General features: G+C 51.4%; 1 protein-coding gene across 1 annotated transcript in view; it reads right to left on the bottom strand.

Annotated features, from left to right (window-relative positions):
- Positions 1-14,510, bottom strand: part of LGR6 (leucine rich repeat containing G protein-coupled receptor 6) — a 139,407-nt gene that overhangs the window by 7,570 nt on the left and 117,327 nt on the right. Inside the window, exons 8-15 of the mRNA XM_051639319.1 lie at positions 14,007-14,078; positions 12,757-12,828; positions 11,748-11,816; positions 9,996-10,067; positions 6,638-6,703; positions 4,431-4,502; positions 3,767-3,838; positions 2,624-2,749 (exon numbers count right to left, since the gene is read on the bottom strand). Of these exons, the coding sequence (XP_051495279.1) occupies positions 2,624-2,749; positions 3,767-3,838; positions 4,431-4,502; positions 6,638-6,703; positions 9,996-10,067; positions 11,748-11,816; positions 12,757-12,828; positions 14,007-14,078 (621 nt within the window). The remainder of the gene's footprint in view (positions 1-2,623; positions 2,750-3,766; positions 3,839-4,430; positions 4,503-6,637; positions 6,704-9,995; positions 10,068-11,747; positions 11,817-12,756; positions 12,829-14,006; positions 14,079-14,510) is intronic.

The raw sequence follows: 14,510 nt of genomic DNA, 5'->3' as shown, positions 1-14,510 counted from the left end.
GGCATCACCTCCGTGGCTTTGCATGTTTTGCTTGATTTCCACATGTGACAAAAGCAAGTTTATCAGGCGATGGTTACATTGGAACGGGCTCTTGCTCTGGTGAGGGAAAGGACTCCGTGTAGGACAGAGTGTGGACCCAAGTCACCCCAGGGTGTCTCTGCACTGCCCACTTCTGGCACTTAAGCCACTGTCGATAGGATGTTGTCAAACACCAGGTTTGGAAACTTCACTGAAATTCCTGGACCACAGAATCACAGAATGGTTTGGGTTGGAAGGGTCCTTCAAGTCCAACCCCCTGCAGTGAGCAGGGACATATTCAGGTAGACCAGGTTGCTCAGAGCCCTGTCCAACCTGGCCTCAACCATTTCCAGGGATGGGCACCTACCACCTCTCTGAGCAAACTGTTCGGGATAACTCCTAGAAGCCTTTCAGCTGTTCTCCCAAGGCTGAACCAGCCTCTCTCTCCCATGCCCTCTGGCAACCTGCCTCGTGCATGTGGAGCCTTAACTTTTTACCCCAAGGCCATTTTTTCCTGGGCATCCTTTCTTTTGCTTGAGGTGAGAAACTTCCCAAGAGCTTGAGCAAGTACAAGGTCCCTCTTGCTCGTTGTTGGAGGGCAGAGGCACCTCCAACCTCCACTTCCATGAGTGGCTCATTCCTGCCAGGGAAATCTCAGGTCTCTCAAAGGCAGCAAGTTAATTTAACATGTCTGATTTCTAGTTGAAAGTAGAATTGTTAGCTGCTAATTATAGCCTGGATTACAAGGTTAATTAAACAGCAGCTGAATATCTATCAAAGGCCTGGAGCAGCTCTGCTCTGGAGACAGGCTGGGAGAGTTGGGGTGTTCAGCCTGGAGAGGAGAAGGCTCCAGGGAGACCTGAGAGCACCTTCCAGTGTCTGAAGGGGCTCCAGGAAAGCTGGGGAGGGATATTCCATGAAAGAAGATAATGTCAGGACAAGGGGTGATGGTTTTAAACTGAGAGGGGGAAGATTTAAGTTAGATATTAGGAAGAAATTCTTCACTCTAAGGGTGCTGAGGAACTGGGATGGGTTGCCCAGGGAGGTTGTTGATGCCCCATCCCTGGAGAGTTTTAAGACCAGGTTGGACGAGGTTTTGTGCAGCCTGGTCTGGTGGGAGGGTTCCCTGCTCATGGCAGGGGGGTTGGAACTTGATGATCTTTAAGGTCCCTTCCAACCTTAATGATTCTATGATTCTGTGATCTTCTGGATGAAATACCAGGCTATCAGGCAGCAGCTACATTTGCTTTAAAGACAGCGAACTGAAGCTTCTTTGCTGGAAGTGAGGGTGACTGCTGATGAAGACAAAGGAACCTCAGGTTTTCCAGACAATTAAGGTCTTCTGACAAGATCAGTAAATACAGTGAAACTCTATATTCTAAAAATATGGTTTCATTTTAAGTTCCCAAATATTTCTGGCTGAGTCCCAGCAGGCCACAGGAACTCTGTGTACAAGCTTGCTGCCTTTTATAAGCTCCACATTAACTCCTATTATTGAGAGGTGGTGGGGAGGTACAGATCCTCCCAGGGTGGCTAAGAACAGAGGGTTCCTCCAGATGTGTGCCCCAAGACTAAAACTACTTCATGGCAGTACCCCAATTTAGGAAATCTTAAGGGGTCCATTTCCTGGTGTGGCTCAATGAACCACTCCTGCAGACTCAGTCTCACTGGTACGAATGGAGATCGGCTCCACAGATGTCAGTGGAATGAGTCTGGAGGAGGAATGGCCCTGGAAGTGCTGAGCTTGACTTGCTCTGCACAGGGAACTGCCATCCCAGGTGTGACAAGCCCTCCAGAAACTTCTGGGGTCCCCTGGAAACCAGTCATACAGCAGATCCCAGCTATGGTGAGTCAGAAAAATTCAGAAAAGAAAGTCCTGGAGGTCCCACTGCTGAGGGAGGCCAGAAGGAGAGATCCTCACTTTAATTGGACCTGAGCTCTGGAGCCCAGTGTTGGTGCAGTGGTTTGTGACTCCAGCAGTAGGTGTCTAGATTGGAGAAATTCCAGCCTTGGGAACCCTTACTGGATGAGTAGGAGCATCTGCTCATGCACACTTGGCTCCAAGGGAACCTCCTGGGAGACCCAAACTAAAGGTGGCTTCACCTCAGGGGACTTGGAGTCATCTGGACCATGGGCCCCTCCCTGTGCAGGCAGGTGCCCTCTGGAGTCCCACCATGCAGGGTCAGAAGAGGCAGGGCCTGTGGTGCAGCTCTGTGCTCCCAGCCTTTTGCAGCCTCATCTTCCTCAGTTTCACCCCTCCAGGCTCCTCATTAATCCACAGCAGACAAGACACAGCCACACAAACAGTTTATGGAAGGAAAGCTGGATGTCATTATCCGGGGCTGGTTTCTGGGCATGTTTTCCATTGAGAGGAGCCCTGAGCTGGGCCAGCTCCTGGCTACCCACTTGTGTGTGTGTGAGTGCCTCACTGCTCTGCCCTGGGAGGCTTTGAAAGCTGAAACCTGTCAGCAGCAGATGAAGGTTCCTCAAGCTATTGGCCTGGAAAGGTGGAGGAATGCAGGAGATAAACACGGGAAGCAGAAGGTTTATTGCTCTCAGCAAATCCAGGCTGTGCCAGGAGTGAAGGAGCCAGCACCAGAAGTACCTCATTTTGGGGAAGCTGTCCTTGGAGAAAGGCTCAGAGAGAGCTGGGTTGCCTTGGAGCTTCAGATGGGTCAGTCCACCCAAACCGTCCAGAGGCAGCGTGACCAGACGGTTTTCAGTCAAGTCCCTGGAGAAGGAAGAGCAGAGAGGGAGGCTGGTCAGGGTTGTGCTGGTGGGGGTATCCTGCTGCCTGCTCCTCAAATGTGATGCTGCAAAGGGCCTGGCTGCTGCACGTGGACCAGGAGCCTCTGGAGATGTCACTGTTTGACTCAGGTTTGACAACAATGCTCTCGATCCCCTCCCGGCCAGGTAGGGAAGGAGAGAGAGAAAAAGAGAGAGACTTGGCTGGGTCACCAACGTGGGGCCCAATTTTAAGCCCACATTATAACCCCCCCTTAACGGGGAGGTCATAGATCTCCCTGTAGTGTCTGAGCCAGCAGAGTAAAGATGTGACCTTGAAGACCCAGCAGTTAGAGAAACATTTCACTCTTATCAGCCTTAGCTGGAAGGCTCTGTGACTAGTTAAAAGAAAACTTACTGAAGGAAAAAAAAAATCAGTAATAGGAAAATTGGCTTCATCCTGGCTCCAGCTAGGACAGGAGTAAATGGAATGATACTGTGATCCCTGGGGAAAAGGAAGGCCAGGGGTTAATGCCCATGCTGGAAGCTCTGGGTGGTGTCTACCACCCTGTGTCTGCCCCATGCATCTCTTCCTCCACCACTCCCTCCATAACGGGTCAGGTATGACTGCAGCTCCCAGCCCATAACATACCCAGGAGTGAGTAGGCTGAGAACTTGGGACCCCTCCAGAGCCACCAGAGATGGTCCTCAATGACTCTTGCTGAAATGATCTAGTCTCTAATGCTGATCTTTTATAAAAGCATCTAAGGCAGGTTTGAAAGGACCAGAAGGTGGAAGTTCAAGTGTTCAGGATGAGAGCACCTCAAAGATGGTCCCTTCTGCTCTTTCCTCATCCCTTTAATATTGGTAGGAAACTTGGGATTTCATCTGCCCGTGTCAGTGCTGAGACATGGACCTCAGCACTGCAGCCCTCTGGTGTCCTGGTAGCTTGGGGAGTCAGTCTGAGCTCCTCAGATACCTGCTGGCCAAGGCTCACTGGGAAAGAAATGTCACTGCAACTTACAGCTTGGTGAGGGAGTGCAGGGTCACGAAGGCTTCAGGGTGGATGAACCAGATGGAATTCCAGCTCAGGTCTCTGCAAGGCAAGGACATGGCAGTAAGAGGGGTGCAGAGCAGTGAAGCTGCTGACACTGACTGGTCAAGGGATTTGATGCAAACGCCTTGGCCAGCACCAAGTTATATCTCATTCCAGCTCTCTGGAGACAAACACATTTGGGTCCATATATGGGTGGGTTCTGAACATCTCAAATCCAGTATGATGTTCTGCCAGGATGGTGCAGGAGAGCACAGCCCAGGACCAGCATGTGTGAGGAAAGAGGTGCTAGAGCTTGTGCACCCCGTGGTAAGTCTGCATGGGAATTGGGGAGGTGGGTGTCCATGATGGGGGCTGTGCAGCATGAGAGTTAGAACATGTGGTGTGGAGTGTCCACAGGCCTGGCAGGTGAGCAGGTTCTCGACAGGTGTCTGCAAGATGGAGGAAAGCCAGGGAGAAGGTTTGTGTTCTGTTCTTTGGTAAAGGGAAGTGAAAGAGGGACTGGAGAGCAAAACCTCCTGGCAGAGGCAGGGGGAGCTGGGTGGGGGAGCTTCACATCAGCCTGGCTGGGTGTTTGTGGTTCCTGTTCTCCCGGCAATAATCCCGCTCATCGCCCCTGCCAGGCAGGACTTACATGGAGCGAAGGGCCACCAGTTGTGCAAACGTGTCTGCTCGGATTTCCTGGATCCTGTTGTGCTGGAGACCACTGAAAAAACAGGAACTGGTTTGAGGAAAGAGCTGAAGGCAGCATTCACACTTTGTAGGGATCTTGGTCCCTGGCAGCAGACACAAACTGTCACAGGGGAAGTTGCAGTTTGAGCTTCGGTGACCTATCCTCATTCCAAGGGGCAAACAGGAGGAACAACCCAGCAGCTCAAAGCCTTTCTCTCCCATTGCAGCTCCGGGGTTCAGACGGCCTCTCCTTGATGATGAATATATTAAAAAATTCCTGTGAAATGCCCATAATGAGTTCCCAGATCTGCAGAAGTGCTCTCCTCCATGTGTGACCTTCTGAAAGGGGAGGCAGCCACTGCCCAGTGCTCTACCTGCCGCACCTCCCAGGATGCTTGTTGGGTGTCCAGCCTGCCTTTGGACTCTGAAATGATCTCAGCTCCTCTCACACAAGGACCTACAGGTGGTGGCTGGTTGTTGCCCACACGTTCATATCAGAGCCAGGGTGTCACACCTGCTGGTTTCTGAGTGCCCCATGTAGCCAAGAAGGCATCACTCCTCCTACCAGCTGAGATTTCAGGTGAGGGCCTCAGGAAGCTCTGTGCACAGATCTGGGGGCTCCCTGAGTGGAAGCATTTCATCACTGAAAGGGTTGTCAGGCAGTGGAATAGTTTGCCCAGGGTGGTGGTGGAGTCACCATCTCTGGAGGCATTTAAACGTCATGTGGACCTGGTGCTCAGGGACACGGTTTCATGGTGAGCTTGTGGTGTTAGGTCTAGGGCTGGACTGGATGACCTTGGAGGTCTTTTCCAGCCAGAGACATTCTGTGATTCTGTGAAGGGATGGAGCTTGGGAAGAAGGGCAGTGGGAGCAAGCTAGTGGAAGGAGCTCAAGGAGCTCCCAGGTACAAGCCCGTCGGTGGCAGTCACAGCAGGGCACACGGCGCGCTCTGCACGCCAGGCTGCACCACCTGACTTGTTACTCCTTCCAACTTCTTTCCCAGCAGGAATGCTGGTGCCCGGTGGGGTGGAGCTTACAGGGTGGGAACTTCGGGCTTACAGGACCAAATACACATTTTGTAATAAAATGTTCATTGAAGACATGTTCTGTCTGACTTCAATAGCCAAAAAAAGGGGGTTACTGTGCCCTAATGTTGGTGTTAAGTCTGAATGTGGGACATCCTAAAATATTTTAAGAATAATTTTAGGCACAATGCATGCAACTATAGGTTTGGAATTCTGAAATTTTAGTTGATGTCTTTTCTACCAATTCAAATATTTTCCTGGGAGTACTGTAGATAAAAACTCATTCAGCTCTGACTCCAACCTCAGAGCTCCTGGAGAGGCACCAAGGATCATGTCACTCCCCTTTCCATGTGAGTTCACAGTGTCCCAATGTCTGGTTTTGCTAAGGCTGGATGAGCTGGTGCAGCCATCAGGCAAGGGTGCTACAGAGACCAGGGCCAACCTCTATGGTGTGTTTTTGTGAGGATGCTGCTCCCACAAACCTGTTGTATCAGGTTGCAGAATTCTATTAAAAATCATGAAGTCTATTTTTATTTTTGTTTTCTCAGAAAGGCCAAGAACTTCTGTAAGATTGGACATGTAGGGTCAGATCTCCAGACACATGAAACTGAACACTAATAACTCTGTCTCAGAGCTAGAGGAGCCTCCCAGAGACCCAACTCAAGTGCTACACCTGAGGAGAGCCTCAGTCTTCACCGACAGAGGGACTAGCCCTGGGCAGTGTGGACAAGAACTGCTTTGTGCCCCTGGCATGGGACCCCACCTTGCAGCAGAAGACATTTATGGTATAAACTCCATTCTTGTTTAGCACATGCTGGGACCTGAGTTAGTGAAGTGAAATTCAGTGCTGTCACATCCTACTTCTGTTTGCTGTGGCTGTGACCTCTGAAAAGACCTGAGTGAGTTCAGTTCCTATGCACAGGGGCTGTACTTCTATTCTCTATACTGTTTATTTTCTCTAATTTTTTCTCTCTACCATTGCACAGCCAAAGGATGGAGCTCTGGTCTGTTTGCAGTCCAGACAGCAGGTGAGGACACTCAGCTTTCCTGGTGCTTGGTGGTGGTTGAGTTTTGTGTGCATGAACTGCCTCTCCCCCCCAAAACCAGCCCTTTCACCCCAGAGCAGGGACAGCTCTTTACTCACAGCTCCTCCAGCTGCTGACACTGATGGAAACTGGGCAGGTCTTCGATTTGGTTGTGAGACAGGTCCCTGCAAGAGAAGGACCAGTGGAGGAATGTTAGGAGAGCAAGGGCACCCCTGAGCCCTCCCTTGGGTAGCAGCTATTGCTGGAGAGAATCAGAGAATGGTAGAGGTTGGAAGTGACCTCTGGAGATCAAGTGCAACTGCCCTGCCAGAGCAAGATCATCTGGGCAGGTCACTCAGAAAGGCAACCAGACAGGTCTTGAAAGTCTCCAGAGAAGGAGACTCCACAACCTCTCTGGGCAGCCTGTCCCAGGGCTCTGTTTTCCTCCTGTTGAGGTGGAACTCCTGTGTTCCAGTTTGTGTTCATTGCCCCTTGTCCTATCACAGGGCACCACTGAACAGAGACTGGCCCATTCTTGACACCCATCCCTCATATATTTATAGACATTAATAAGATCTCCTCTCAGTCTTTTCTTCTCCAGACTAAACAGCCCCAGGTCTCTTAGTCTTCCCTCATCAGACAGATGTTCCAGTCCTTTCACCACCCTTGTAGCCTCTGTTGGACTCTTTCCAGTAAATCCCTGTCCCTCTTGAGCTGGGGAGCCCAGAACTGGACACAATACTCCAGATGTGGTTTCACTAGGGCAGAACAGAGGGGGAGGAGAAGGGAGGTGATGTGACTGCCCCTCTGAACAGCTGCAGAGAGCAGAACCCCAGGGGAGGGGATCTCTTCTGCCACACCTGGTGCTTGCTCTGAGCATCTGCCCAAGCACGGGTTACTTGGTGGTTCACCTGTTCATCTAGCCCAGCTCCCTCCAGCATAGGCTGTGAAATGACAGGGCTGCATGACCAGCCTCAGCCCCCAGGGTGGGTCCTGCAACCCTAGTGCAAGATCTGCAGCAAATCTGTAGCATGATGGGAGCAGTAGGAAGCCAGAAATGTGTTAACGGTGTCATCTGTGTTCAGAGGTATCACAGCTGTAATGTCACCCTGCCAAGGGGCTGGCAAGGTGGGGGAAAGCAGTGAGAGCAGCCACTGGCTCTGCAGGGACAAAAGCCAGTGCATGTCACAGGCAGGTGATGTAAATATGCACAAACACGGGCCCATGTACTCTCTCCAAACTCTGAAAGCAGAGCAATTAATGGCAGCTAAATAAACTGGGAAAGAGGAATAAGGAACCAGCTGGGGTATCCCAATAAAACTGTCCCCCAAGGAGGGGCAGGCATGAAGAGCAGGCTCTGCTGCAAAGGTTTTCAGCCTGATATCTCATGAAAACACACAGAGCATTTGGGCCCCCCAAGCTGGGCCATTCCAAAGGCCACACTTTGGGGGAAAGGTGTCCCCTGAATTGGTCCAGATGTCTAAAGATGAGAGGTCTTCCTACAGGGAGAGCTTGAGCCAAAATACTGCTCTGCTGATTTACAAGCTGTGTCCTTTTGTTTTTACATTTTTCTCCTGTTTCCAATTTCTGTCAATAAGAATCCACTCCTGGTGCTTTCCTGGAACAAACTTGTTTTCATTTTTCCCCTTTCTTGTACACAGACTGAGGAGAGACAAGGCCCTGCCTGCCCTAAGGCTGCACACTCCTGCAAAACTGGCTCATGACTCATTTCCTGGGGATGTCTTCCACTGGGGATCTCAGGAACAAGGGGTGTGATTCCTGAGAAGATGCAGTGTTCTTATTGAGATTATGATTTCATCGTGCACCAGGTTAAAGAATAAAGCCCACCCTGTGCTCAGCACCGTCAGTGCCTTGGCAAGCAGGTGGAGCCAAAGCAACTTAGAGTCCCAGAGTCCCTCCCCAGGAAGGGACCTGTGGAGATCATCTAGTCCAACCCCACCTGCTAGAGCAGGGTCACCTACAGCAGATCCCACAGGAACACGTCCAGAGGGGTTGGGAATGTCTCCAGAGAAGGAGACTCCAGCACCTCCCTGGGCAGCCTGTTCCAGGGCTCTGTCACCCTCACAGTCAACAAGTTCCTCCTCATGTTCAGCTGGAACCTCCTGTGCTCCAGTTTGTGCCCATTGCCCCTTGTCCTGTCACTGGGCACTGCTGGGAAGAGTCTGGCCCCATCCTGCTGACACCCCTGGAGATACTGGTGAGGGTTGATGAGATCCCCCCTCAGTCTCCTCCTCTGCAGCTGAACAGCCCCAGCTCTCCCAGCCTTTCCTCACAGGCAGGTGCTCCAGTCCCCTCAGCACTTGGTGGCCCTGCCCTGGACTCTCTCTAGTAGCTCCTTGTCATTCATGACCTGGGAATCCCAGAACTGGACACTACACTCCAGGTGCAGTCTCATTAAAGCGTAGCAGAGGGGGAGGAGAACCTCCTTGACCTATTGACTGTACTCTTATTGATGTACCCCAGGAGACCACTGGCCTGAGCAAACCATGATCTGCTGCTGCAGCATCACATGAGGGGCCATGGCCAAGTGGCCTTGCAGGTCTCCATCAGGTCAGGACTGTCCCCTCCCAGGATGTGACCAAGGGGACAGGGATATACTGGAGAGAGTCCAACGGAGGCTACAAGGATGATGAAGAGACTGGAACATCTGTTATACGAGGAAAAGCTGAGAGATCTGGGGCTGTTTAGTCTGGAGAAGAAAAGACTAAGAGGGGACCTTATGAATGTCTATAAACATCTGCAGGGTGGGTGTCAGGGTTGGGCCAGTCTGTGTTCAGTGGTGCCTGTGACAGGATGAGGGAAAGGGCACCAAGTGACAGCACAGCAAGTTCCACCTCAACATGAGGAGAAATGTCTTTCCTGTGAGAGTGACAGAGCCCTGGGACAGGCTGCTCAGAGAGGCTGTGGAGTCTCCTTCTCTGGAGACTTTCAAGTCCCGTCTGGACACGTTCCTGTGTGACCTGCCCAGGGTGTTCCTGCTGCAGCAGGGGGGCTGGACTCAGAGGTCCATGGTCTTCAGAGGTCCCTCCCAACCCCTATGATTCTCTGATACTCTGATTCCTCCAGCTGATGGCCCTTGGTGGAACTGCTGTATCTGCAGGGAGCCATGGCTGGGGCAGAGCATCGTGTGAATGATTTACCCCTGGCTGCTGGTCTGTGTCCAGTGAGGAGCTCTGGAACTCTGCTGCCCTTCACATCCCCCTCTTTGCACCCTGTTCCTTGTTGCCTGCAGCCCTGAGTCCAGAGCATCATGCTGGGATGAAGCAAGTTCAAGAATGAGCAGAGCTCAAGGTAGTGCCTAAGGAGATGGTGGTTTCTGCATGGAAAGGATGATGGAAACAAGAAGCACAGGATGGTGTGCCACGGTTGTCACCTCTCTGAGCCAGACAAGAAGCAAGCCTGGTTTCTGATGGCATTTTTCTCCAGACACAAAAGGACAGAGGAAGGGTTACTCACAGGACTCGGAGGCTGGGCAGCTGCTGGCACATCCCTCTGGGGAGCAGATGTATTCCTGCTCGGGTCAAGGTCCTAGAGGGGTGGAGGAGAGAGAAGAAACAGTGTCACTGAGAGCTAGCACAGACTCGGTCAGATAGCCCAGATACTGCTCCCAGGTGGTGGCAGGAGAGACAGTATCAATGGGATAATGAAATACCTGGAGACAAACACCAGCTGGCTTGGGCAAGGGTGCTGCTGCTGGGGTGATGGGGAATGTGTCTGTAAGAAATTCTGTGATGCTACTCAGTGCTGAATTCACTGCTGTCCTTGGCCACCTTGAGGGCAGGTGGCAGTGCCCTCCATGGCATGCTCTGCCATCCCAGTTTCTCATTGTTCTGGTGATGCTCCTGGTGCCACAACTTCCTCAGAAACCCGTTTATGGGGGACAGGCAGTGTGTCCCTGCGTCCATGAGGCAAGGCACGGCCAGGTCACACTCCTGGGCTGAGGCTCATCTGGGTCCCAGGCTGGGCACAGCGTGTGGAATCATGCCCTAGAGCACAGGGGGCCAGAGGCAGCATGTCCTCCAAATTCCTGCTCTCCCTGCTCTGGTGGTGTGAGGATGGGACCAAACCAGTTCCAGGAGCCTGGGTAGCAGGGGTGTCCCTCACTGCACTGTCCTTGAGTTGAGTCCTGGGTGCAGGTTGGGGTGCCACAGCACAAAAAGGATATAAAGCTACTGGAGGGTGTCCAGAGGAGGCCACGAGGTTGGGGAAGGGTTTAGAGGGGATGCCGTACGAGGAGCGGCTGAAGGCACTTGGTCTGTTCAGTCTGGAGAAGAGGAGACTGAGGGGAGACCTCATGGCACCTATTGCTTCCTCATTAGGGAAGGAGGAGGAGGAGGAGCTGACCTCTTCTCTCTGGTGACCAATGATAGCACCCAAGGGAATGGTGGGAAGATGTGCAGGGGGAGGTTTAGGTTGGACATTAGGAAGAGATTCTTCACCCAGAGGGTGGTGGAGCACTGGAATGGGCTCCCCGGGGAAGCAGAAATGGCTCCAAGCCTGAAAGTTTTCAAGACACATTTGGACAACACCCTTCAGGGACATGGTGTGAACTTTGGGGTTGTCCTGTTTTGGGGTGGGAGTCGGACTTGGTGATCCAGGCTGTCCAAGGAGGTGCTTGAGCCACCATCCCTGGAGACATCTAAACAGACAGATGTGGTGCCAGGGAACAGGGTTTAGTGGTGGATGCGGCAGAGCTGGGGTAGTGGTTGGACTCGATGATCTTGAAGGTCTTTTCCAACCAGAGTGATCCTGTGATACTGTCCTGGCAGTGCTGGAGGGAGGGAGGGAGGGAGGGAGGGAAGAAGGAAGGAAGGAAGGAAGGAAGGAAGGAAGGAAGGAAGGAAGGAAGGAAGGAAGGAAGGAAGGAAGGAAGGAAGGAAGGAAGGAAGGAAGGAAGGAAGGAAGGAAGGAAGGAAGGAAGGAAGGAAGGAAGGAAGGAAGGAAGGAAGGAAGGAAGGAAGGAAGGAAGGAAGGAAGGAAGGAAAAGATTGGAGCACACTCAACCCAGAGAGAGCAACTCACAGAGAGGAAAGCTGCTCTCAGGAGTCACAGGGGTGGAACGAAGCAGAGAGGTGAGTGGCCAGAGAGAGGCAGAGCTGAAGACAACCAGCTGCACAGCACTGTGAATGTTGTCCTCCATGAAACAGGACAGCCCTGGAGGAGGAGAAGCACAGATAGCAGGGCAAAAGGGGGAGAGCTGCCACTCACAAAACTTCTAGGCTGGTGGTGCCTTTAAGGTCTGGGAATTCTCTGATGTCTGTTGCACCATTGAGTGACCTGTAGAGAAAGGAGGGTGAAGTGAAGAGGACAGAAGGCCCAGAAGCAAGTGGAGTTGCCCAAGGTCCCAGACCCATCAGCCTTGGTAGATAATCTGCTTCCTCACACCCAAATGTGGTGATCAGAAGCCCAGAACCTTCGCCAGCCACTCACATTCTTGGCATGATCTCTACTCAAATTAAAGAAAAAACCCTAAGAAATTACCATGGGCAATGTAAGCAGGACGTCCCACCCCAGCCTCCTGTAGCTCAACAGTGGGATCTAAAGCACCCAGAGGTGTTGGAGGGATTTATTTCATTTGCCTGAGTATGTGCTCAGCAGTGAGAGGCTGGGTGAGTCTCACACATGGAGATGTTGGGGTTGCCTCTGCCTCGGTGTTTAGTGCTGGGCCACAACAGGTCAGCTATTAGGACAAGCCACCCAGTGCAAGTCAGGCACCATGGATCAGCTGTCGTGGTCCAGATGGTATCAGGACAGGCTTAGGAAACACTGTCACTGCTGGCTGCCCACTCAGAGGACTTGTGCCATGGCACTGGTGTTACAGGACACACGTTCCTCCACTTCTCCATCTCTGGGAGGAAGCAGATGCATTTAGGTCCTTGTGTTGGGGCAACTACACAACAGTTCAGGGTTTCCTTGAGCACCAAAAGCTGGGGGCAATGCAGCTGTGTAGACTCTAGAAGACTCCAGGGCCTCTGAGCTGGGTGGGCAGGAGGAATGAATTGCTCCCTCCAAAATGCCCTTCTCAAAGTTATTCCTCCTCAGCAGAAAATATCTGCAGTGTGTACTGCTGCACTCACTGCCCTTAGGGCTGGCCAGAAGAGTAGAATTGTGGTCTTCTATTGCCAGAAGGGCTAAAAAAGAAGAAGACAGCTGCTAAGGTGTCCAGCTCACAGGGCCTGGAGCTTGGATGTGTTGCCTGTGTGCGTGGTGAACTTACAGAGTATGGAGCTTTGGCAAGTACTGGAAAGCAGACTGTCCAACAAACTGGATGGGGTTGTCATAGAAGTGGCTGCAAAGGAAACCAGTAACTGGTCAGATTCTGCTGTGCATGAAGAGAAGATGCTACTACAGGTCAAGAGCTGTGGAGCAACTAGTAGTAAGCTTTGCAGGAGGTGCTGGCTATCCTGTGAGGAGCCCTGGTTTTCCAGATAACCCCAGGCTCTCCCACTAGCCTGGTTTGAACATGAGTACAACTCAGGTCTTCTGCTGCTCTTAAATGGTCTCTTAGGGTCCTGCTGAACCAGGCAGGCTAGAAAGATGCAAACTCCTCCTTCAGCCTTGCTGTAGCCCTGCTGGGAAACACCTTGCAGTAGATGACATCTCCTCTGACCCTGCATATCCACAGCACCAGCATCTCTACTACTGGTCACAGTTAGTGGAGAGAAGTGAACTCTTCTAGGATCCAACTTTAGAAGGAGTTAATTACCTCCTACAAGAAGCACTTTCTCTCCATTGACTGTGAAAGAGTCCAGATCCAATGGACATGAGTATTCCAGGTGTGTCCCATCCCTCCATCACTCCAAGGACGGTGCCCAAGGAAGATGAGGATGAGGTTGGTTTATTTTGACTGGAGCAGTGGCTGTTTTCACCCAGTGTCACCATGACTGTCCAGATACTGCTATTTCTGTAGCTGAAGTCCCAGTCTGGCCAAGCAGTCAGTCACCTGCCGTGATTTCCAATATCAGTGTCGTTCAGGGAAAAAATACCCAAAAATCTCCACATGTATCTGGGTCAGAGGGGAAATGAGGTGACAATTGGGTGCATTTATTTGCAGAACTTCATGTCCATGGGGTAGACACAAAATGATGTGGTGTCCCAGCTCCCTGACACAGCTGTAGCTGCTGAGCAGCTCTTCTAAGCACAAGGAATAAACCCAGGCAGATGTCAACCAGGGCTTAGAAAAGCCTGTTGTGCACAGCAAGATTTCCATGCAGACCACCCATTGATTGTTCCTTCATTGTTATCAGCCTGCACTGCAGCAAAGTTCAGCTGTGAGGGAAGGAGAACCCATGGCACAGAACCTGGGGTGTAGCTGAGAGGAGCTAATTCAGCTGGAGTTTGTCCCATGTACAAGAAAAGTCAAATTGTGATCATGCTGACAACTGCCAGACATCCCAACCAAAGAGAAGGAAATGTCCCTTTCTGAGGGATATGGGGGGTTTAGGAAACACTGTTTGATTTTCTTACATTGTTTGGAGGAGGGGATTCCCAACAAATGCATTCTCTGGAATTGCCTTGATGTTGTTGTTGTGGAAGCCTCTGTTGGGAGAAACAAACGTCTTGATATTAATGGACATGAAAGGCTTGGAGACACCTTCTTGCCTCAACACTTAAAGGCAGGGAGCCTTCAAAACACATAAACCAGAATGTGTGGGCTCTGTTCCAGCTGTAGCACTATCCCAGCAAGTGAGTAAAGTCTGTTCTTGGCTGTCAGCAAACTTGAAGTTGGCCTTTTATTTAGTGAACGGCATTTCAAAAGCTCTCGCAGAGTGGATATAGGATCTTATTCTCATTTTGGATGTCAGAGTAATGATGGTATCTGGTCTGATCAGAGAAATCTGAAAATTCTTCTACTGAAAGCAAAAAGTAGAGTCAGGTTTTTACTCCAAGCCTCCCAGAAGCACCGAGCAGTTGCTTTTAACCCACCCTGACCTATCAGCAGTGTGACAGAGTTTTAGCGCCCACAGGAAC

Source organism: Apus apus, chromosome 23 (genome assembly GCF_020740795.1).
Source record: "Apus apus isolate bApuApu2 chromosome 23, bApuApu2.pri.cur, whole genome shotgun sequence".
NCBI lineage: Eukaryota > Metazoa > Chordata > Aves > Apodiformes > Apodidae > Apus > Apus apus.
Note: the sequence above shows the minus strand (reverse complement) of the source record. Positions and strands in the feature narration are given on the sequence as shown.